General features: G+C 39.6%; 1 protein-coding gene across 1 annotated transcript in view; it reads left to right on the top strand.

Moving 5' to 3' along the window:
* The window catches only part of tubgcp3 (tubulin gamma complex component 3), a 58,071-nt gene that overhangs the window by 18,020 nt on the left and 17,252 nt on the right, over positions 1-22,799 (top strand). Inside the window, exons 7-16 of the mRNA XM_060826472.1 lie at positions 138-256; positions 1,113-1,238; positions 1,759-1,827; positions 10,819-10,951; positions 12,480-12,646; positions 15,652-15,762; positions 18,070-18,181; positions 18,667-18,856; positions 21,484-21,619; positions 22,426-22,494. Coding sequence (XP_060682455.1) covers positions 138-256; positions 1,113-1,238; positions 1,759-1,827; positions 10,819-10,951; positions 12,480-12,646; positions 15,652-15,762; positions 18,070-18,181; positions 18,667-18,856; positions 21,484-21,619; positions 22,426-22,494 — 1,232 coding nt within the window. The remainder of the gene's footprint in view (positions 1-137; positions 257-1,112; positions 1,239-1,758; positions 1,828-10,818; positions 10,952-12,479; positions 12,647-15,651; positions 15,763-18,069; positions 18,182-18,666; positions 18,857-21,483; positions 21,620-22,425; positions 22,495-22,799) is intronic.

Here is a 22,799-nt window from a genome sequence, read left to right on the forward strand (position 1 = left end):
GCTGAAGGATATGTTATCTTGCTGTACCTTCCTGAGGCCATCATCACTCTGCCCTGTCATTTAACTGTAAATGCAGCCTGCTTTAAAAAAAACAATTGCTTGAAGTCTCAGTCCTGATCTGTTGTGTTGTTTTTCAGCATCTTCAGAAGTGACAGAGGCAGCTCTGGTCAGAGATATTCTATATGTCCTGCAAGGAATTGATGGCAAATCTATTAAAATGTGTAATTCTGAAAACTGCTATAAAATTGATTCCAAGGTAATTGATTTTAATTGAAAATTTGGAGTAAATATAAATTCTTGCATGATATTTAGCATTTATATATTCAGCCACCTTTTCTTGTTCATTTTCTAATCTGTTTGTGAACAGAATATAGAATTCAGTGAAGACATTTATTGAAGTGTTGAGAATCGTAAGTTGTCTGGATTGGGAGAGATGTCATTTTTTTCAATGTCAATGGCCTGAAAGTATAGAGCATTGTTAATCTGCTTTCTTTACCAGTTACCAAAGAATTAGCTTGGTTGTCCAACCAGTTAATTGTTGCATATAAATAATCTACAACTAGATATATTTTCTTTCTGCCTTTCATCCATGCTTGGGCTGTCCTTGAGATTGTTTAAAATGATTTGAAAATGTAGAAATTCTGGTAGAGAAAATGAGGACTGATAATGCTTTAAATTTCTAGGATATTAACAACCTAAAACAGATGAGGCATTTATTCACTAAGGATAACGAATCTGTGGAATTCTTTAACCCCAACACTGCCCACCCAGCCAAAAGGGCTGTTGAGGTTAGGTGGTTAACAGTGTTCAGGGCTGAGACAAGCAGATTTTAAATCAGTAAATGGAATTCAGGGTTATGAGGAAAAGGCATGAAAGTGGAGTTGATGTTTATCAGGTCAGTCACAATCTCATTGAATAATGGAACAGACCTGATGGGCAGAAATGACTACCACTGTTCTGACATTTTTTTATTTAAAACATGACAGAACCTCTTAATATGCAATTAACTTTGAAATGTAATTGATTGCCATATGGGAGAAAGCCAGATGTTTTCTACATCCGAAATGGTGCTGTGTTCAGTCAACATAGAATTTCTTTTTGGTTTTGTACAGATGGGAATATCAAAGTCTTTGAGGGATACTGCAAGTAGATTAGCAGAACTTGGATGGCTTCACAACAAAATAAGAAAGTACACTGACCAGAGATGCTTGGACCGTGCATTTGGTCTTGTGGGTCAGGTATGTTGTACTCCTCTTGTAGCGTCTGGACCCCTGAACAGACACATGTAAGCAAACAACTAGGAAAGGTTGAGGACTTTAGCGAAAGAGAAATGTATCCCTGAGGTATGAAGAGCTTTGCCCACCTTGGCAAAGTTTCAAGGTCTTTGCCAAGTTCTGTGTGCTTTCAATCCCCAACTTGGCATTTGTTAGAAAGGCATTCCCATAGATGAAATGTTATTCATGAATCAAATTAATTCTTTGAGATCGATTTTAAATATTCTTGCTTGTTTAATTTTAATGTTTTGCCTGTTTGACACACATTTTTGATTGTCAGTTTGTTTGAAATAAAAAAAACATAATTCTGAAGCAGTCAACGTTTTTCTATCTGTAATTTTGAATATTTTAGACCTATATAAGATTCATCCTGACATGCTTAAATATTTACCATGACTAATTAGAAACTAATGTGTACTGTACTAATAGAAAATAAATAATTATTCTTTTCAGCCTTTTATTCAAATTTTTTTTATTTCTACAGAGCTTTTGTGCTTCCTTGCATCAGGAGTTGAAGGAATATTATAGATTGCTGTCTGTTTTGCATTCCCAGGTAAAAAAAAAGTACATTACTTCTCTAACACTTCAACAGTTACTCATACCTCCAAGCTGCATCTTTACATTTGAGCTGGTCAGTTCTGTGTGTGTATTTCTACACGTTACAAATCTTCCTTATCTATACGGCAGTAGTTTCCAGCAGCCCTGGCTGAGTAAATTTAAATGACCACCTGTCACTTTTAAGTTTCAAGCTTACTGTCTCAGTGTCTGTTGTGCTTGTGTGTTCACTTGTTCGACTGTGTTTTTGTCTTTAAGTATAGTATTCTGTAAATTGAAACCATTTTCTTTGTGTGAAAGTGGATCATGTTAGCAGGACAGAATTGTTAACTTTACTACTGTTAGAATTGCCTTAGAGACAGGCATGTTAATGGAAACATCTGAACATCCTGTAATTAACTAAAAAACATTGCACCGCACGTTTTCTAATTTTTAAACAAATTCAAACTTGACTGTAGGTGAAGAGAAATGAAGCAAACCAGGCACCACAACTTAGTACAATTCTTTCCAAAATAGAATGTTATAAACTCAGTTCTACTTTTTACTTTGACCTCCAAAAAGAGTTCCCATATATCTTCATAAATTTTACAAGCATGTTGAAGGTCCATCCACTTTTTTAGAACCAATCTGCACCCCTTGGTATTTACTTTGAATTATTCGCAATGTTCCAACTACTCTCCAAAGTACAGGTTATGTGGGGATCATTCCAGTAAATTTTGACTAAGCAACCAAGCAATGTTTATTTGAAAATCTCATGACTGCAACTCTTCAACTAGTTGTCTTGGCTTTGGCATGCAAAGACCACTTTTTCCTCATCTGTTCTCGCAGCTTCTGTACAGCTGTTTCTAAGCTGACAGCTAATTTTCTTTCAAAACGATGCCCATTGTAGATTTTCATGCAGTGGAGAAGAAAGTTAGGCCTCACCATTTTGTTCCCGGGCCAGAAGATTCCCAGCTCCACAAATCAGGCCTTGAAATAGGGCTGCCCAGATGCCTCATTTATGGCGAATCATGCCAGGCGGACCTCAGGAGGCTTCCATATAGCGAGACTGGTTAGGTAGAAAACTTGGCTTGGGGCTCCATCACTGTGTGAACAAAAATAAAAGAATACAGTATAAAATATTCCTCCTAGTTCTCACTCTGCCTCACCTCCACACACCACCGACTCACCCCATTCATTCTAACCCATGCCCTCAACCCAGACCCTTGGCCACATATACTCCCATGCCAACTTAATGCCTACTTCCACTCCGTGCACTTTTCCTTTAACTTACTGTATCAGCCAACTTTATTATTCATGGGATATGGGCATCACTGGCTGGGCCAGCATTTATTGCCCATTCCTAGTTACCCTTGGTAAGGTGGTGATGCATTACCTTCTTGAACCACTGCAGTTCATTTATTATATTAAATCCAACTGCTATTGGAGGCAGAGAGAGGTGCAGCATTTTGTATATATCTTGATAGTAGAAGGCATAAGTTACATAGCAGAAATGGAGGTAACCTAGGCATTAATATGACTAAGGAAAGTAGTATCAGAGTAGTAGTTCTGGAGAGCTTTAAAGCACTAAAATACAGTTTTTCAGCAATAGATGCCCTATATCTACACGAGTCATAAGTTTCCAATATTTCCCAGATTCTGGAGTGGTCACAATATATTGGAAGTTAGCAACATGGTGCTGCTATTCAAAAAAGGGGAAGGAGGAATAACAATGAATTATGGGCCAGATACCCTGATACCTATTGTCCAGAAATTGATGGAATCTTGTTAAGAAACTCCTAATATTGCTCTTCGACCAGCAAAATATTACAAGTCAACATTATTCATAAAAGAGTAAAAAATGAGGTCTGCAGATGCTGGAGATCACAGCTGCAAATGTGTTGCTGGTCAAAGCACAGCAGGCCAGGCAGCATCTCAGGAATAGAGAATTCGACGTTTCGAGCATAAGCCCTTCATCAGGAATAAGAGAGAGAGAGCCAAGCAGGCTAAGATAAAAGGTAGGGAGGAGGGACTAGGGGGAGGGGCGATGGAGGTGGGATAGGTGGAAGGAGGTCAAGGTGAGGGTGATAGGCCGGAGTGGGGTGGGGGCGTAGAGGTCAGGAAGAGGATTGCAGGTTAGGAGGGCGGTGCTGAGTTGAGGGAACCGACTGAGACAAGGTGGGGGGAGGGGAAATGAGGAAACTGGAGAAATCTGAATTCATACCTTGTGGTTGGAGGGTTCCCAGGCGGAAGATGAGGCGCTGCTCCTCCAGCCGTCGTGGTGTTGTGTTCTGCCGGTGGAGGAGTCCAAGGACCTTCATGTCCTCGGTGGAGTGGGAGGGAGAGTTAAAGTGTTGAGCCACGGGGTGATTGGGTTGGTTGGTTCGGGCGGCCCGGAGGTGTTCTCTGAAGCGTTCCGCAAGTAAGCGGCCTGTCTCACCAACGTAGAGGAGGCCGCAGCGGATGCAATAGATGATGTGTGTGGAGGTACAGGTAAACTTGTGGCGGATATGGAAGGATCCCTTGGGGCCTTGGAGGGAAGTGAGTGTGGAGGTGTGGGCGCAAGTTTTACATTTCCTGCGGTTGCAGGGGAAGGTGCCGGGGGTGGAGGTTGGGTTGGTGGGGGGTGTGGATCTGACGAGGGAGTCACGAAGGGAGTGGTCCTTGCGGAACGCTGATAGGGGAGGGGAGGGAAATATATCCTTGGTGGTGGGGTCCGTTTGGAGGTGGCGGAAATGGCGGCGGATGATACGTTGTATGCGGAGGTTGGTGGGTGGTAGGTGAGAACCAGTGGGGTTCTGTCTTGGTGGCGTTTGGAGGAGCGGGGCTCAAGGGCGGAGGAGCAGGAAGTGGAGGAGATGCGGTGGAGGGCATCGTCGATCACGTCTGGGGGGAATCTGCGGTCCTTGAAGAAGGAGGCCATCTGGGCTGTGCGGTGTTGGAATTGGTCCTCCTGGGAGCAGATGCGGCGGAGACGAAGGAATTGGGAATATGGGATGGCGTTTTTACAGGGGGCAGGGTGGGAGGAGGTGTAGTCCAGGTAGCTGTGGGAGTCATTCGGTTTATAATAGATGTCTGTGTTGAGTCGGTCGCCCGAGATAGAAATGGAAAGGTCTAGGAAGGGGAGGGAGGAGTCTGAGACAGTCCAGGTGAATTTCAGGTCGGGATGGAAGGTGTTAGTAAAGTTGATGAACTGTTCAACCTCCTCGTGGGAGCACGAGGCAGCGCCGATACAGTCATCGATGTAGCGGAGGAAAAGGTGGGGGGTGGTGCCAGTGTAGTTGCGGAAGATGGACTGTTCCACATATCCTACGAAGAGGCAGACATAGCTGGGGCCCATGCGGGTGCCCATGGCAACTCCTTTAGTTTGGAGGAAGTGGGAGGATTGAAAAGAGAAGTTATTCAGGGTGAGGACCAGTTCAGTCAGTCGAAGGAGGGTGTCAGTGGAAGAGTACTGGTTGGTGCGGCGGGAAAGGAAGAAGCGGAGGGCTTTGAGTCCTTCGTGATGGGGGATGGAGGTGTACAGGGACTGGATGTCCATAGTGAAAATAAGGCGTTGGGGACCGGGGAAGCGAAAATCCTGGAAGAGGTGGAGGGCGTGGGTGGTGTCCCGAACGTAGGTGGGGAGTTCTTGGACTAAAGGGGACAGGACCGTGTCGAGGTATTGGGAGATGAGTTCGGTGGGGCAGGAGCAGGCTGAGACAATGTTTTTTTATTATGCCTGCCCCGGCCGACCCATTGTCTCATTTTTTTATTCATAAAAGGGAAACCTTGTTTAATAAATTGGAGCTATTTGAGGATTCAACTAGTAGGAGAGTTAAAGGGGAGCTAGTAGTATACCTGGATTTCAAGAAAAAGTATTTAATAATGTGCCACAAAAGGTTAATATGTAAAATAAAGTCTGAGGAGTTTGGGGTGAGACATTAGCATAGACAGGAAGCAAAGAGTAGGAGTAATTGAGGCATTTTCAAGTACGTACGCTGTGAGAAGTAGAATGCTGCAAGGATCAGTGCTGGAGGTTTCCTCTACTTATAATCTATATTCATGTCTTGGATGAAGAGGTGGAAGGTTTGGTGCAGGTACAAAGTTAGGTGAGAATGCAAGTTGGAAGAGATTGCATAAAGAGTTGGACAGATTGAGTAAGTGGGCACAAGGTGTCAGATGGAATATAATGTGGAAAAATATGAAATGGTAAGAAGAGACTAGCAAAATCTTTTTTAAAAGGTGTGAAACTATGAATGATAGTCATTTTCACAAAGACTTGGGTGTACTCTTTTAAGAACTTTATTATTTGCTGTCAGATAATGGTGTTCCAATGAGGATATTTGGTATTAGTGAAAATGTGGTGTGAGAATGAAACAAGAAAAATCCACCAAGATGATGCCCAAGGCTAGCTTTATCGTGAGAGCAGGGACCTCTCCATTGGCCTGCTTGAGGAGCAAGTATTAGCCCTCAAATCGTCAGTGTAGTTATTTGGGCACGCTAAATGCAACAGGCATAAGTCAAATCAAACTAGGTCTGTTTCCGTGCAACAGTTATTTGATGTAGCTGCATTATGGAGTGATAATGCAGCAGCAAAAGTCCAACAATGCTCAGAGACTGAAATCTTTTGACAATGTCTGGTCTGTTTCCAATTATTCTCCATCTGACTGTGGCTAAGACATGGTGGTAACCTGTAAGAACCACGCATGAATGTTGACATGTCCTGCAGCCAAACTACGGAATTGGAAAGTTCAAAAACAGTTCCAGCATAAATTACAGAAGGTTAGGCAGTGTGATACCAGCATGAAAGGCTGGTGGAATGAAATTCAACCTTGCGGTGATTTTCAAAAGTAAAACCATGACAAAACTCAAGTTCCCTGCAATTTTGTGCATGTCCACAATGATTGAATGGATGAAGATGAAGTGAATTTGTCAATCAGTGATACATGAAGTCGGTATCCTGATGGCCTATTCAAAGAATACAGCTTAATAAACGAAAAGAAATAAATCAACAGTTCACTTGGCATCTTCAAGAGAAGCAGAACTGATATTTCAGATCGACCTTTCATCAGATTTGAGGAAAAATTGAAATGTAGGGGTTTCAAAGCCAGTGTAAGGGAATATCTGTTATGGTGTGGAGTGAAATAAATGATAGATGGAATCACAAAATTTCTGAGGTGCAAACCCAATGCGTGGTAATTGGTCTAGTAAGAAAACAAAGGCCATCCAAATGAGGCATGACAGCTACATAACATGAATGTAATATGACAGAACAAAGAAAAGAACAAGCAGCAAAACAATACACACCATACACAATGGAACCAAGAGTTCTAGTCGATAGTTGTTGAACATTACATTGAATCTGGAAGGCTGGAAAGTGATGAGACAAAAGGCAAGGTACTGCTCTTCAAGCTTGTGTTGAGCTTTATTGAAACAATAGCAGGCCGTGGACAGGAATATCAGTCAAAGAGGGAACAAGATGGAATATTAAAGTGGCAAGTGGCAAGAAATTCAGGGTATTGTTCACTGACTAAATAAATGTATTGCACAAAACAGTCACTCAGTCTGTATTTGGTCTGCACAATGTAGAAGAAAGACCACAAGCAGTGAATAAATGCACTAAATTGGAAGAATCACAGAGTATTACTCTGGACAATGTTCGAGTCCCATTTACTTGATCAAGTCAAAAGGTGTCTGCAGACAAAATATCCAAATTGCTGAGAAACGAATGGGTCTGGCTTTAAAAGTTTAATTTTTGTGTGCCTGAGCAAGGTTTTCAAGGTTCATATTTGCACCAAATGGAATGGGTAGATGCTGGATGGAGGAAAAAAAAGCCTTCACAAATGAAAATAAAATGTGTTACTCCACTTGATGTTTTCTGTGATTTTCTTTTCCCATCAAGCTACAGTAATGGCATCAAATTGCTCAAAATGTTGGATAACCCACTTGGTAGATGATTTGTTGTGAAGAGATGATTTTGTAAGTGAAAGTGCCAAATCTGATCTACAGTGGGATTCTAATAACAATGCTGTAGTTGTGATTCAGAATTAATTTGAACTCTGCTTCAAATGATTAGTTTGGTTTTTAAAATAGTTTGATTGTAGTTGATTCTTTTAGAATTAATTCATCCATTAAAACAGCATTTATTTAATTTGAATGACTAGTATATTTTCTCTTCACATTTCAAAATGGTGACCTCCTAAACTAATACTGGCAGTTCATATTTGTACTCAACATAAGTTGCCTCCCATTTATGGAAGGGGAATTTGAGGCTTGACTATCAAATTAAGCAGTGCGGTGTATTGTATTTCCTTACCTGGGTTTACTGTGTATTTTCCCCACATTAATTGCCATTTGTAACTTCATAACTTAATTCCTGATGAAGAGTTTATGCTTATGCTTGAACCATCAATTCTCCTGCTCCTCTGATGTTGTCTTCCCGGATGTGCTATTCTAGCACCACACTCTTCGACTCTGATATCCAGCATCAGCAGTCCTCACCTTCCCGTTTCTTCATAACTTATCCAGGTTGGTTTCAACTTTGCCTGCCTTTTCATTGCTGTTGACCATCTCCCTGCAAAAGGTCCTTCGCTACAGTAGATTCTGGCATTCAGCATTTAGAGGACAAGAGTTACATGTTGTACAGTGGAAAAAGGAAAATACTATCTCAGTATAACAGAACAATTTGAAACATCAAATATTTATCACTAGAATGGAAATAGATTAAAAATGCAGTAAGTCACAGATGCATTTTCAAGGTTCAAGGCCATGATCGTTGCTTATAAGACGGTAATGGTTAGTCTGTGGCTGACAAATAACCGCAATATAATTCCATTAAATGTTTCCCTGTTTTATTTGTAGATTAACAATTCTGGTTAAAGCTATGGAAAAATGTTTTCCTCATTTAACTTTGTAATTTGATCTATTGATGGCTCAAATCCCTTGTTGTAGAACCTTAGAGGTTACAATGAGGAATAGATATCTTTAATATTGCAGGCGATGCTGTGCTTTTACATGTTGAGTTTTCTTATTGACTGTCTGTCAGATCTCTTAACAACAACGTGAATTTATGTTGTGCCTTTAACATATCCCAACCATATAGCCAAAGTTATATTAATTATATTTGTATCAAAGCTCTGGTGTTGTGAAGCTTAGTGGAAATTTAAACTGAATTTCATCCACCTATCTTTAACTTTTTTGAGGGGAAATAATTGAGTTTGAAAGGATGAAAATTATGGATTGTGTTGCTGAAAACTTGCTGAATTAGAAAAATGTCAAAGAGCAGTAGCTATACTCATTGAACTTTGGGGAAAAAAAAAACTGACTAGAGAAAGGAAAGGAAAATGTAGGTAATTGAAGCTCTGGAAAAGAATGAGTTGAAATATGGGTTAGGAGTCCTAATGTGAAATTATTCACAAGGAAGGAAAGGGAGCCTGCATTGTGAACAACTTTTTTTTTCTTGAATCATGCCCAGAGTTAACATATGAGGTATCTCAACATTTCAGTTTTGGAGGCAGTGATCTTGTATGCCTTGCATTCATAAACAATTTGAGGGGAAGTGCAAGTTTGATAGTGTTGTCGAAATGTCTAATTGAATGGATCATGTGTTTTGAAAGTTCCTTTCTTTCACTGTGGAATATATCTTTGCTGAGAGTTGAGATCTCCCTAAGTCCTCATCAGTGCTTCTCAACTGTCTTGTCTTTGCATTTATTTTCCATCCCACTTTGACCAACTCAATCTCGTGCCTTTATTTAAGAGTAAGCTACTAGTTTCAAACTCCCATTTCTCTCCCTCAAGAACAAGGTGAAATTCTATCACAGAATCATAGAGTTTTACAGTTGTTTGTTCCTGTTGCTTTTGTTGCCACCTATCTGTGTCATTGGCAAACCTGGATTTATGGCACCCTACACTGTCATCTTAGCTGTTCATAAACACGGTTAATGGTTGAACCATCAACAGAAATCCCTGTGTGACACCAAACCTGCCGCCCCACCCAACCAAAAAAAAACCCAGAAACATCTGGATCATTCAAAGTGGATCCATTGCATTCACTGTTTCCAAAGCCAAACATACACTCAAGGTCTCACTCTACTTGCCCATCCCCCTCCTTCTGTTTGCTGGTCACCCATTCCCCTCTGCCAGTAGTGACAGTGTCCTGAAACATCGACTCCCTCTTGTGAATGCACAATAGTTTGTAGTGTCCCCAGCTGCCACTCAGGCTCCTAAACCCAGATCTTGACTTGCTCAAGGCAGAGGCACCTCCTGCACACATGGCCATCCTGACCCACCAGGAGAATCTAGAGTTTCCCACATAGAGGTAGGCCAGTCATGGGCACGAGCTCCCCTAATATATTTTAATTCAACAGAATATGGACCGTATGTTTCATTTGAGGTTCTAAAATGCTAATCATCTATGTAACATTTTTTAAGGTAGACTTGTGTCCTTAAATCAATATCCAGCCACAAGAACCAAGGGAATAATACCGACCATTTTCTTCCCTGGATTGAAGATAAGCTCTTGAAACGATATAAAATTGATCTCTGCTTCTGGGGCCTCTCTGCTCTCGCTCCTCCTTTTGAACCACCATTCCTGAGTCCCACACTGGGTCTGTTTGTTTATAAATTTGGAGCATTCGTGGCAGGGAGGCTATCCAGCTGTAAAACCATCTGATTAATTCAAATAGCGTGTGATCAACCAACATTGTGGTGACCCTGTGTAACATAGAAAAGACTGAAAGAGAGAGGAAGGAAACAGGTGACCAGGGTCGATGTCTTAGGTTTGACAGAAAGAGAATTGAGGTTATAAAATGAGTAATTGAAAGTAATTGTCCAGGACTTTTGTTTGGGATGCACTAGAAAATTGCACTTGAGATTTAAACATTTGTTGAAAGCTAAACTCAGCGAGTACATAGAGAAGACACTAAATACATTCTTCTGAGTCCTGGGTTGATTGTGTTGTGATTTCCTGTAATTTGCATAATTGTAGTTGAAATTCATTTGCCATTTTCTTTCAAATTGAAACCCACAGATACAAGTGGAAGATGACCAAGGTGTAAATGTTGGTCTGGAAAATAGCCTAACACTCCGCCGCCTACTGATTTGGACCTATGATCCCAAGATGAGACTGAAGACACTTGCAGCACTTGTTGATCATTGCCAGGGTCAGTCAGGATGTTTTAAGTTTCAGCACCATTTTGCAAATTAAAAAAGGACGTGCCTTTGTTTCTCACTTTTAAAAAGAAGTCATTTGGAAGACGCAACCAGGAACCAAATTGAATGTTAACGTTTATTTCATCAAATTGCTCATGTTGGTGATAAACTCAATTTTTATTTGCTTAACTGAATATTTTGCGAGTAGTTGTGAATGGAACTGAAACAAAATGGTAAAGGAATGCTAACGGGTGTCCAAGAGATCATTGGTGAGTTGATTACTATTTATAACATACGAGAAATAGCTTGGGACGTAAGCCAAAGTATGAAATCTGCTACAAGTTACAATGGGGGAGGTCATATGATAAAAGGCTAGACAATCCAAAAGCTGAAGAAACTCGTTTCTTTGTGGAGGTGGATTAATGAGTGCCAAGTAATATTTAGTACAGATAGGGTAATAAGATTGGCAATGGGGAAATCAAAGAGAGTACACAACAAACTATCTCTGAATTAAAGGACACCACTCAGGAGTGTGATCTGGGCTATTGATGTAAAATTCAGGGTCACCAGTTTAATGCGTAACCGCACAAGAAAAAAGTAACGATATCATTGCATTTATTATTAGGTCAGTAGAGTATTGGTTTTTACAGGTAATAATATGTTAGGCAACCTCAGTTGGAGCATTGGTTGCAGCCTGAAACTTGGAGCCCCAACAATTAGAGCACTGGGCACATTTTCATCCAGAGTGCTGCAACAAAGATGTCTTGGAACTGCAGTCAGTACAGAAAAGAGAAACAAATTTATAATTAGTTTAACGAATCTGACCTGGGAGGAGCTAGGGAAAATTTCCTTCTCTGGCAGAGCGAAGAATGTAGGTGGGCCAAGATTATTGAAGGGTTGAAGAGTGTGAGAGAATCCTTTAATGGAATCTGGTGTGTGGAACAGACTCCGAAACCAGGAATCTGAGCTGAAAGGATGAATGGATCACTAAGAGACAGACTGTAGGTTGTCACTCTTATTCACAGATTGTGTTAATATTGGGATGGACTGGCCATGAATGACACAAAACACATTGAGAAATCATCTGTAAGTGGGGAGATGTTTGAGAGAGTGAAAGAGTTAGCTTATGGAATTGTTGAAGTGAATTGCAGTTTGTTTTTTGCAAATTTCTACTTGTGAGATAAAATAGTACAGAAAAATGTGAAATAAGGTCAGATTTATTAGTGCAGAAGTTCAAATGTTCTGGATTCATTTTTTCATTATGTATTAATTGTGTTTAACTTTATGCAACTGGTGAAGATTAGCTGGAGATTCAGTTGTGGCCCTCAGGACATTCTGAAATTGATGGGATCATGTTGTGAGGTGTATATTTCTAATGTATATTCTGTAACTGAAAGCTTATATGACTGTGTAAAGATTGAAGAATAGAAGCACAGACAATGCTGGGCTTTCTAGATAAAACAAGCTAAATTCCTTAAAGGTATAAAATGTTTTTAAATTTAGAAAGGGTGGTGTAATTTCCTGTTTTGGTTTGCTCAGGAAGGAAAGGCGGAGAGTTAGCATCTGCTGTCCATGCTTATACTAAGACTGGAGACCCATACATGAGATCACTGGTGCAACACATTCTTAGCCTCGTATCACATCCCATCCTTAACTTCCTTTACCGCTGGATTTATGATGGAGAGTTGGAGGATACATACCATGAGGTAAACTATTTTCATTTGTGTGTCTCCCACTGTGTTTCTTAAGATAAGTTGGAGGATGTGGATTGTAGTGTGCACTAGTCACCCAAGCAGCAATGGCTTCACAGCTCATCAGAGTTGAAGATCCTCTGTACCACAATTATTTCTCCTCTTCCATCTACCTGCCCCAATTCCTTTGTCTGCTTTTCCAATCTCAGCAATTCATGTAATGTTTTATTTAGCACACTAAATGCACTGATAAGCAGGTCTTTGTAATGTCTTGTGGTAGAATCAAGCTGTTGCACATGGTGGAAATGGAGACTTGGAGACATTGATGCTTAAGTTTATGCAATTGCCTTTATTCATTAAAAACATGGAAATTATGACTCGGCTCTTGAAGAAAAACAAGTAACTTAATAAAGCAAAGATAACATGAGTAGGAAAAAAATCAGCTCAAATAAATGCATATTGTAACAGACTCTCGCAACCATTGTGCCAGCCATTGAGGAAATTGATTTTTAATTCAGATGTGAAACATGAGCATTGCTGGCAAAGCTAACATGTATTAGCTATCTTGAACTGCTGCAGAGAAGGTGTTAATATACCACTTTTGTGAATGATTGCAGTCTATCTGCATATAGGTATAACCACAGTGGTGGTTTACTATTTCAGCAGAGCAACAAGTGGATGTTTTCGAAGATTAGCTGACAATAGGAAATTCTCATTGGAAGTTACACTTGCGTTTCTGGTTTCTGCAGTTTGCTTTGCCTATATACAGTAAATAAAAACATTATGGGTTACTGGGAAGATTTCTACAAATTACTATCTGTATCTAATGTTACTGTGTAAAAACCTGTGGCCTCTCTCACCGAGAAGAAGGGCATCAGGTGCATGAAAAGCCCATTCCCTTCGAGTCATAGATCCTCTTGACTTGAAATTATGTTATTGTTCATTTGTCATCACTGAATCAAAATTCTAGAATTTTTGAACCACTACATCCGTGAGAGCTCTTTTCCCAAAGGATTCATAGAATCCCTACAATGCATTTGGTCCCTAAAGTCTGCATCAACCTTCCAAAGACCATACCACCCTATCCCCATAACATTGCATTTACAATGGCTAATCCACCATCTTGTACATTCCTGGTCACTATGGCACAATTTACCCTGCTCCATCCACTTACCTTGCACATTGTTGGACTGAGAGGAAATCGGAACACCTGGTGGAAAGACACACTGATTCGGAGAGAATGCAAACATTTATGGTCACCCAAGGCTGGAACTGAACCCAGTTCCCTGGTACTGAGGAAGCAGTACTAACCTCTGTGCCACTGTGCTGCCCACAGGACTGCAGAATTTGAAGGAGGCAACTTACCACTGCCTTCTCGAGCAGTTAAGAATGGGAAATAAATGCTGACCTTAGTAGTAATGCCTACATGCAAGATTAAATTGCAAAAATAAAAAAATCACTCTGTACTCCATATAATGTATCTATTTCCACAAATCACTGTGGTCTTTTATGGTAACCTTTGATAGTCTTTCTGTCTTTTAAACAAAAGTCATGGTACCATTACAACAGAATTCAGGCATTGCTATTAATTGAGTTGTGAAATTTATATTCTGTAACCACTGTATTGCATATCTACATCTATAAGTAGATAAGCTACCATAAATTAGGGCTGCTCAGTCTGCTCGTTGTAATCGTCCTTGCCTGTTACTCCATGGGCATGCAAAGTTTGCAAGTAGACAATTTCAAGGAGGGGCTGCAATTTGCTGTATCCCTGCAATCCTATTTTGGATTATGTTGGAATTAATATAAAGCTCAGATCTATTAATTGTATCCAGGCCATTGTAATGAAAAGAGGTGAAGTGGGCAATTTTGAGCAGTCCCATTCATCACCGCCAGTTTGTACAGTGTACAAGATGCACCACAGAAATTCACCAACATTACTTAGATTATATTTTCCAAACCCATGGCCACTACCATCTAGAAGGACAGGAGCAACGGATACATGGGAGCACAATCATCTGCAGCTTCCCATCCTAGGGGCATGTCATCCTGACCTTGAAATACATCACCTTTCCTTGAGTGTCACTCCCTAATGGCATTGTGCATCTATCAATGCCAAATGGACTGCGTGGTTCAAGAAGGCAACTGACGATGGTGATATTCGCTTGCTTAGTCATTCATGCCCACATTCCAAATTGCAAGACAAACCAATGTGTACAAGTGAAGGTATTCAGTGATCAGTGTCTAATCCCACAGACTCCTGCTTTGCTATTCCCCATCACAGTAGTTGTAATTGTGCTGTTGGTAACCTTGGAAATTATTTATTTTTAGGGTTGTGTCTCATCTTTGGCCTTTTGCCACCAAACCATTACATTGTTGTCAATTTAATTGTTTTTTTTGTGCTTTTTGGAATCCATTAATGTAAAATTGAATAAAGCTTGTTCCTTTTAGACAAATGCTGATTGAATAGAGTAACATTTACAGTGAAGGGAGCATTTAATGAATACTGTAATTATGCAAATAATAGCTTATAACAATAATTAACGGAAATAAAAATCAAAATTATCAAACCATGAGGTCAGAAGTTTTTGTTTGCTGAGTTGCAACCACTGAATTCATCGCTAACAACTCTAAACTTATTTACTAGCTTTTATTAACCCTTCCTGTTGATGGATAGATAGCTCAGTCCATCCTTATTTTACCCATAAAGTTGGAATAAAATTAAATCATGCCTTTAAAGTGAGGTTGACTGAGTTGTACTTGTTCACTGCCTCAAACTTTATTTTGAATCCTAGAAAATTGCTGCCTTGTGTAATTTACTACCAATTATGAAGGTATAATCAGAAGTTTAAACAAGTGTCCGTGGCGAGCATAATTGTTAAATTAGAGCTTTAGTAACCACTGAGCTTGTGAAAGTGCCTAAGCACCTCTGGTTAACAGAATGTTGTACTATCATGCTTGTATGCAGAGCTATTATGATTACTAAGTATGTCACACCTTTTCCTCACTATTGTTTGAAGTTTTTTGTAGCTTCCGATCCGACAGTGAAGGCTGACAGACTGTGGCATGACAAATATACGCTGAGAAAGTCAATGATCCCTTCCTTCATCACAATGGATAAGGCCAGAAAGGTGACTACTCAGGGATTATTCCAAAATGTTTAATGCCAGAGCTTCATTTGTACCTAGCCATTTACACATTTCTGCCATTTCTGTATCTTGGCACGAAAATTACATAATGAAATCCTGATAAGGCCGTTGATGGCGCAGGTGCTTTGAATACTGCTGTCCTCCCAGTTAGGGACAGTGTTGACTCTGTCCTAGGCTGTGTGTTCAGGTGGATATAAAAGATTATTTGAAAGGAGAACAGGGAGTTTTACAGTGAACTAGCCTTTATTTTCCCAGCAATAAACATCAATAACTACTTGTTGATTTAAGCTAATGCTTGTGAGACTTTGGCTTTGTCTGGGTAACTTCAAAAACAGTGACTGCACTTCAACGTTGATGTATTGGCTGTACAAATACTTTGGTGTACACAAAGTGCTGGGCACTATGTAAATGCACATACTTTTCTTCCCCTCCCTGTTACTTTTGAATCTTTATTAAAATATTTAACACAAAATCAGTCGACTTTATAAAGTGCCTATTAGGATTAAATGATTTCAGAAACACTTTCTAAACCAGTGTATGGTATTTACTGTGGGTTTGGTAACAGAGCTCTGGGCTAATAATCTAGAGACATGAGCTAATAATTCAAAAATGTGTTCAAATCCCAAAACAGCTGTGGGGAATTGACATTCAGCTCGTGAAATAAATTTTGGAATTGAGAAAGCCAAATCAGTCACCTTGACTATGAATGAACTGAATTGTCATTAAAAACACAACTGATTCACTACTATCCTGACCCAGACTAGGTTTTTTTATGACTCTTGGCCAATGACAACATTAATGTTATTGACCTTTATCTAGAAAAGTGCAGCAGGTCAGGCAGCATCCAAGGAACAGGAGATGCGACGTTTCGGGCATAAGCCCTTCTTCAGGCCCGAAACATCAAATCTCCTGTTCCTTGGATGCTGCCTGACCTGCTGCGCTTTTCCAGCAATACATTTTCAGCTCTGATCTCCAGCATCTGCAGACCTCACTTTCTCCTCCTTGACCTTTACCTACCCTAACAAGCTATTCAGTTGTTGTCGTCATCATCATGTTCCCGAGGGCAATTAAGAATGAGCAATAAATGTAAAGTGGGCATGTTGGCACATCCCATATATAAATAATTTTTATGCTGTGGTGTCGCCATACATAGCTGTACTGAAATGTTTATTTTAATTTATGCTGTGCCAAAATGTTATTTATCAGATCTCCCCTAAAGTGATCCTGAAATTTGAATTTGACTTATTGAAAGCCACTTTGCATTGTCACAGATGCCAGTCATTGTCATGATCCCTTAAACCTTAACCGTGGGAACCGTTGGGAGCCCATTTCATTAAAAGCCCTGGAGGTAGAAACATAAGTTTTAAATTTTGTGTGCAAATGAATATTGTACAAGGAGCATTATTGATTAATGGCTAAACAAGGTCAACATTCTCTATAATAAGGAGTTTTTGTTTCAGTTAGGGAATTTATTTTGGGGATAATGGGTTAGTAAAACAGTTTTTATTTTAAGCATAGATATTCAACTGAAGTTTCATCTCACGTTTTGGAGCAGTGTTTTAAAGTGCTAGCTGAATGTGTGCTTTTCCAAAAATAAACTAAAGAACTGCAGGTGCTGGAAATCAGAAACAAAAACAGAAATTGCTGGGCACACTCAGCAGGTCTCGCAGTATCTTTGCAGAGAAAGCAAAGTTAATGTTTGGGTCCAGTAACCCCTTTGCAATTCCTGCTTTTGTTTCTGTGTTTCTCCAACTGATTCCAGAATGCTTTTGATACCATAGAGTCGTGCAGTCATACAGCTCAGAATCAGACGCTTTGGTCCAACTCATCCATGCCAGCTAGAAATCCTAAACTGATCTAGTCCCATTTGCTAGCATTTGGCCCATATCTCCCTTAACCCTTCCTATTCATGTTCCCATTCAAATGCTTTTAAATGTTGCACTTGTACCAGCATCCACCACTTCCTCTGGCAGCTCCTTCCATACATGCTGCACTGTGTGTTGCCCCTCAGGTCTCTTAAATCTTTCCCCTCTCGCTTTTCATCCTATGCCCTCTAGGTTTGGACTCCCCTACACTGGGAAAAGACATTGGCAACTTCTTGAGGGATGAGTGAGCCCTGACCAGCACCTGCACCATCCTCAATTCCCAAACTGCACCCAGGCGTTTGATCTCTGCTGAAAAGACCCATTTGACTTCAATGGCCCTTGTCTTGAGCTAGGTTTAGCAGAAGTTGGATAAATGTGTTCCTTTTCACATCTCTGTAAACGCAAGTTTTATTTTCTGCCTCAGGTCCTTTTGATTGGAAAATCTATCAATTTCTTGCATCAAGTGTGTCAGGACCGAACTCCAACAGCAAAGATGATGATGGCTGTGACAAAATCTGCTGTTTCACCGAAAGATGGTAAAAATATTGTATTTCTCACAAATCTTAGTAGCTTTCAAAGTATTCTGCCTTTCAGGTTACTGTATAATGACCTTGAAAGTGATAAAGAAATTGAAGGAAAGATAAAGGCATGCACTTTGAGTTTGTCTTTTTTGTGCTAGACCATTGTGGTTTGATGGATTGTTTGTGAACCAGAGCACTAACTCTTACTAATAGATATGTAAAATAATGTGTGATGCCTAACTAAACAATAATAAAATGAAGGTATCCTTATTAAATAGATTAAGTCAAATGGTTTGTGTGTGAAAGTGGATTATCTATTTGCTTTGTGAATAATTCATCAGATGGCACTTTTAAAGCTAAAATATGTTTGTTTAAGATTTCTTGTGAGTTGAAAAATTGTGAATGATTGATTCACTGAACCATTAAATTGTACTCAGTTGTTACATAAAGTATCAGGTACATTGATATGTTTGATTTTAGTTTTGTTAATTCAATTCTAGCTGCTGAGTTGTTCACTGATTTGGAAGGTGCTTTTCAAGAAAAGATTGATTCAGCTTATCATTTAACCAGCAAATACCTACTGGATGTCCTCAACCAGAATTATCATTTGCTGGAGCACATTAAGGCTGTGCGGCGTTACTTGCTGTTAGGTCAAGGAGATTTTGTTCGACACCTCATGGACTTATTGAAGTGAGTACTAAACTCTTTCTTGTTACTGAGATATGTGAATGTTTTGTAAGATGGGAGAATCATGACTTAGGCAGGAAGTAGTTACTGACTGGCTAATCTATTCCTGAGATGCTGCCTGGCCTGCTGTGCTTTGACCAGCAACACATTTGCAACTGACTGGCTAATGTCCAATACAACTATTGATTCACTAGATTGTGGTAATTCTGTCAGCACTTTCAACAACTTTGAGCAGGGGATTGGGGAACTGCTGTTTAACCCTTTGCGAAAAGGCATGATCCTCAGTTTGACCCACTGGAAGAAACAGCTGATAAATCAAAAGGTGAAGCAACATCTGTGAGGAAAATACTTGGAAATATCTCTTGATTCCCAAATGATATTGCATAAAACACTTGGAATGTTAGTGAGACATTGTCCAGTCCCAATGACCGAAGTTCAGATAATGAATTCTCAGTGGGTTGGAGCTGTTCATTATCCTGCAGAATTGAGTAAGCACCTGCATATAACTTCATCGACCTTAAATGCAACTTTAAGCGAATTTTTAGGAATAGTTTTTAGGAATGTGAGCACATTTCCCAGCAAGTTCCTTGTTCATAAATCAACCAAGTTTCATTATGTACCTCGATCCCTTCTCGTCACCCACCCAAGTCATCTTTTAACCCCATTTATATTGTGCACTTCAAAGAATGTTATCACAACTGTTCCACGTTATTCTCTAGATGAATGAGTTCCACCTCACTCCACCCTCGATCTTTCCCTTTTTTTTTGTTAAAATCTCCCCTGTAATGCAGTATTCAAATCTTCCAGCATAGCGAAACATTTGCCTAATCCATTTACTTCGTTCCCGCCATAATTTTCAAATCAGTTGCTCCAAAGGCATTTCGTGTCCACATAAAGTCAATCTAACTTATTTAACCTTTTCTCATATTCACTAAATTTCATCACACTTTGTAACTCATGCAGATTTCCATGGCACACTTGCACTTGATTGGTAGAAGGGAGAGATGAAGAGCCCAGCTAAAGAGGGAGAGATCACTCCTGTCTAATGGACAGAGATGAGCAAGTTTATCAAAGCGACAGAGGGGAAGTAGGAACTCTCTCGTAGAGTAAGTTTGGATTATTTTAAATACAGCATACTCTAATTATGATGGTTTTGGATTGCCCCCATCCCTACCTCCCAAAGTGTGCTTTGGACTTTTTTGAGGCTGGGTTTCAAAATTATTACAGAAAATATTTATGCTGAATCGCCAAACTCTGTCTCCATTCATGGACCTGGGATATGAATCTGTGTTAGATCTGTCATCAGCATCTTGCATTTGTACAGCAAAATTTAAAGTAGGGAAATCCCAAAATTCTCTACATAAATGCTTTCAGCAATGCTGAGCCAAATAAGGGTTTTTTTTGGGCAGGAGGGCGGGGTCAGAGAACAAACTTTTGGTCAGAAAGGAGTTTTAAGTTGGGGAAAGTTAGTGAGTGGGTGGAAGATGTTAAGTAGGGAATTTACGAACTTGAGGTCTTGTTGGCTGAAAGCAGATAGCCAATGGTGACAAAAGAAGGAAGAGTACAAACACGGTCAGTGTTGTTCCTCCAACTTGGAAAATGACCGAGTTCAGTGAAACCATCACATTAGAAAGAAAAGTGATACTGAGAGACTGGGGCTAATGCATGTTGCTGGAACTGAAAAAGAACTTTTATCAAAGTTTGTGCTAACTCTGTATGAAGTGCTCAGTGTCGATATCTTATGACAACACTGTAAACATATTCCACGATTTCTTTTCAAACTGTGGTGACGTTGGTAAGCACTTCATAAAAATTGGATGCTTAACAAGTGTCTTCAATGTAAAAACTAATTCAAAGACCCTTCTCACAGGCTTGATGAAAAAAGACAGTATCAGAAACTGAGGAGGCTGTCCAGAAATAGTGCATTAATGATTAATGGAGAGAATATGAGTGTGTGGGACATTTAACAGCTGATGGCATGGATCCTGATGGTGTGACTTAGTGTTCAGTGTGGCTGGAATGAGAGCACAGATTTTGGAAATCTTGGATGTGAAAACAAGAGAGGATTTGTGGACATGAAATAACAAAGAATTTATTTTTGAGACCCTGTTCTGGAGCCATTGTAATTATACATTGCTGAGATGTGACAGAATTATGCTTGAGTTAACAGTTACAAGAGGAGGAGGATGATGACAGGGAGAGCATCAACGTAGTGATATCTGGGTCAAAAGAAGGCGAGAAGGTACAGAGCAGAGGTGGATGGAAACATTCAGTTTTTGTTATGAAGTGATATGAAATTTAAAACTAAACTTGCTGTAAAAAACATTCTTGGAATTATGAATGATTTGAATTTGCCTGAGACTGCAGAGGTTGCAAGAATCATTAGCAATGCAGCAGACTGATGATGATGACATCAGTCTATTTAACAGCCTTCATGTGGAATTGATTATCAGACAATATCCAATCTAATGAGTCTCTATCCTTTGATGTGATTTAGCTTGAGTTTACACATATGAGATGTGTTTGTAGTCTGTTCTGAAGTTCTGTCAAGTTAGTCAAATGAGCCATGGGATAATTGTGGTAGGAATTAAGTGTTAGTGATTTTGTATGGCACCATTGTTGTATTATAGGCCAGAGCTGGCGCGATCAGCCTCGACATTGTATCAGCATAATCTGACTGGAATCCTTGAGACAGCTGTCAGAGCCACCAATGCACAGTTCGATAGCCCTGAGATTCTGAAACGTCTGGATGTTCGCCTTCTGGAGGTAACTAATAATATGGATGAAACGAACACAGAAAATTCAGGAGTAACTCTTCAGGTTTGGCAGCACCTATGGAGGGAGAAGCAGAACTAATGGTTCGAGTTCACTGAGTCTTTGATTCTGAAGAAAGGTCAAACTGGACACAATGTTAACTGTTTTTCTCCATCAGAGTGCTGTGAGACTTGGTAGGTTTGTCCAGCATTTTCTGTATTTGTTATGAAGTGATAGTTTCTTGTAGTATTTTGCTTTTGTTTTACAATATGTGTACATGAAGCAATTACAAAACAAGTGCTCTATGTTTTAATTTCACTTTTGGGCTGGCGGTCCAATCTGGTAGTATGAAGATATCTTCATAGTAACTATCATGGATAAAATGGAAAGCTTCTGTTGCTAACATGAGACATGTTTGGCTCATATACCTTGTTTGAAGGCTTTGTTTAATAAGTGTTATATTGTGACTTTGATTATTGTGTATAATTTTTCTGTGGACTGTAAGTACCTTCAGTGATGTATTTTCAGGTCCAGTTCATTGAGGACTGATTGGTAACATCACAATATGAAATTGCAGTCAGACTTTCAATTAGCTGTAAACACAGGAACCCTTTTCCACACTGCTCAAACACTTGTGACTGTGGCAGTCATATCATCTTCAGCAAATTAGTAGCTACACAATATTACTGAAAGCTGCATGCCTGCAAACAAATAAGCCAGTTACAAACAGTGTTCCCTTTAATTCGAACTGAAATTCAAGGGAACGTAAGTAGTTCCATTGTCTCCAAACTTACTGTCCCCCTTTTCATTCTTTTTAGATATCAGCTGGAGATACAGGTTGGGATGTCTTCAGTTTGGATTATCATGTTGATGGCCCAATTGCAACAGTAAGTTCATGTACAGTGAAGCGGTAATTGTAGGGATTCTGGAAATAAATCTGGATGATTCAGAACCTGACCACTTTGTTGTAAAGTTAGTTTCATGGTGGTTCTTAAAAAGCTTTTTATTTCATTGCACTCAACCTGAAAGTGAATTTAGTCAATAATTTATGAGAGCTAAAAGAATTACAGTGTTAAAAATTAATACCATCTGTGGTATTTTACAATGACCCAGTGTTTTCTTGTAATAGTTTAAACAGAGTTCTTGTAGTTCACCAACAATAAATTATTTGACTTTTCTGTACTTAGGCAAA

This window comes from Hemiscyllium ocellatum, chromosome 6 (assembly GCF_020745735.1).
Source record: "Hemiscyllium ocellatum isolate sHemOce1 chromosome 6, sHemOce1.pat.X.cur, whole genome shotgun sequence".
In the NCBI taxonomy this organism is placed as follows: domain Eukaryota; kingdom Metazoa; phylum Chordata; class Chondrichthyes; order Orectolobiformes; family Hemiscylliidae; genus Hemiscyllium; species Hemiscyllium ocellatum.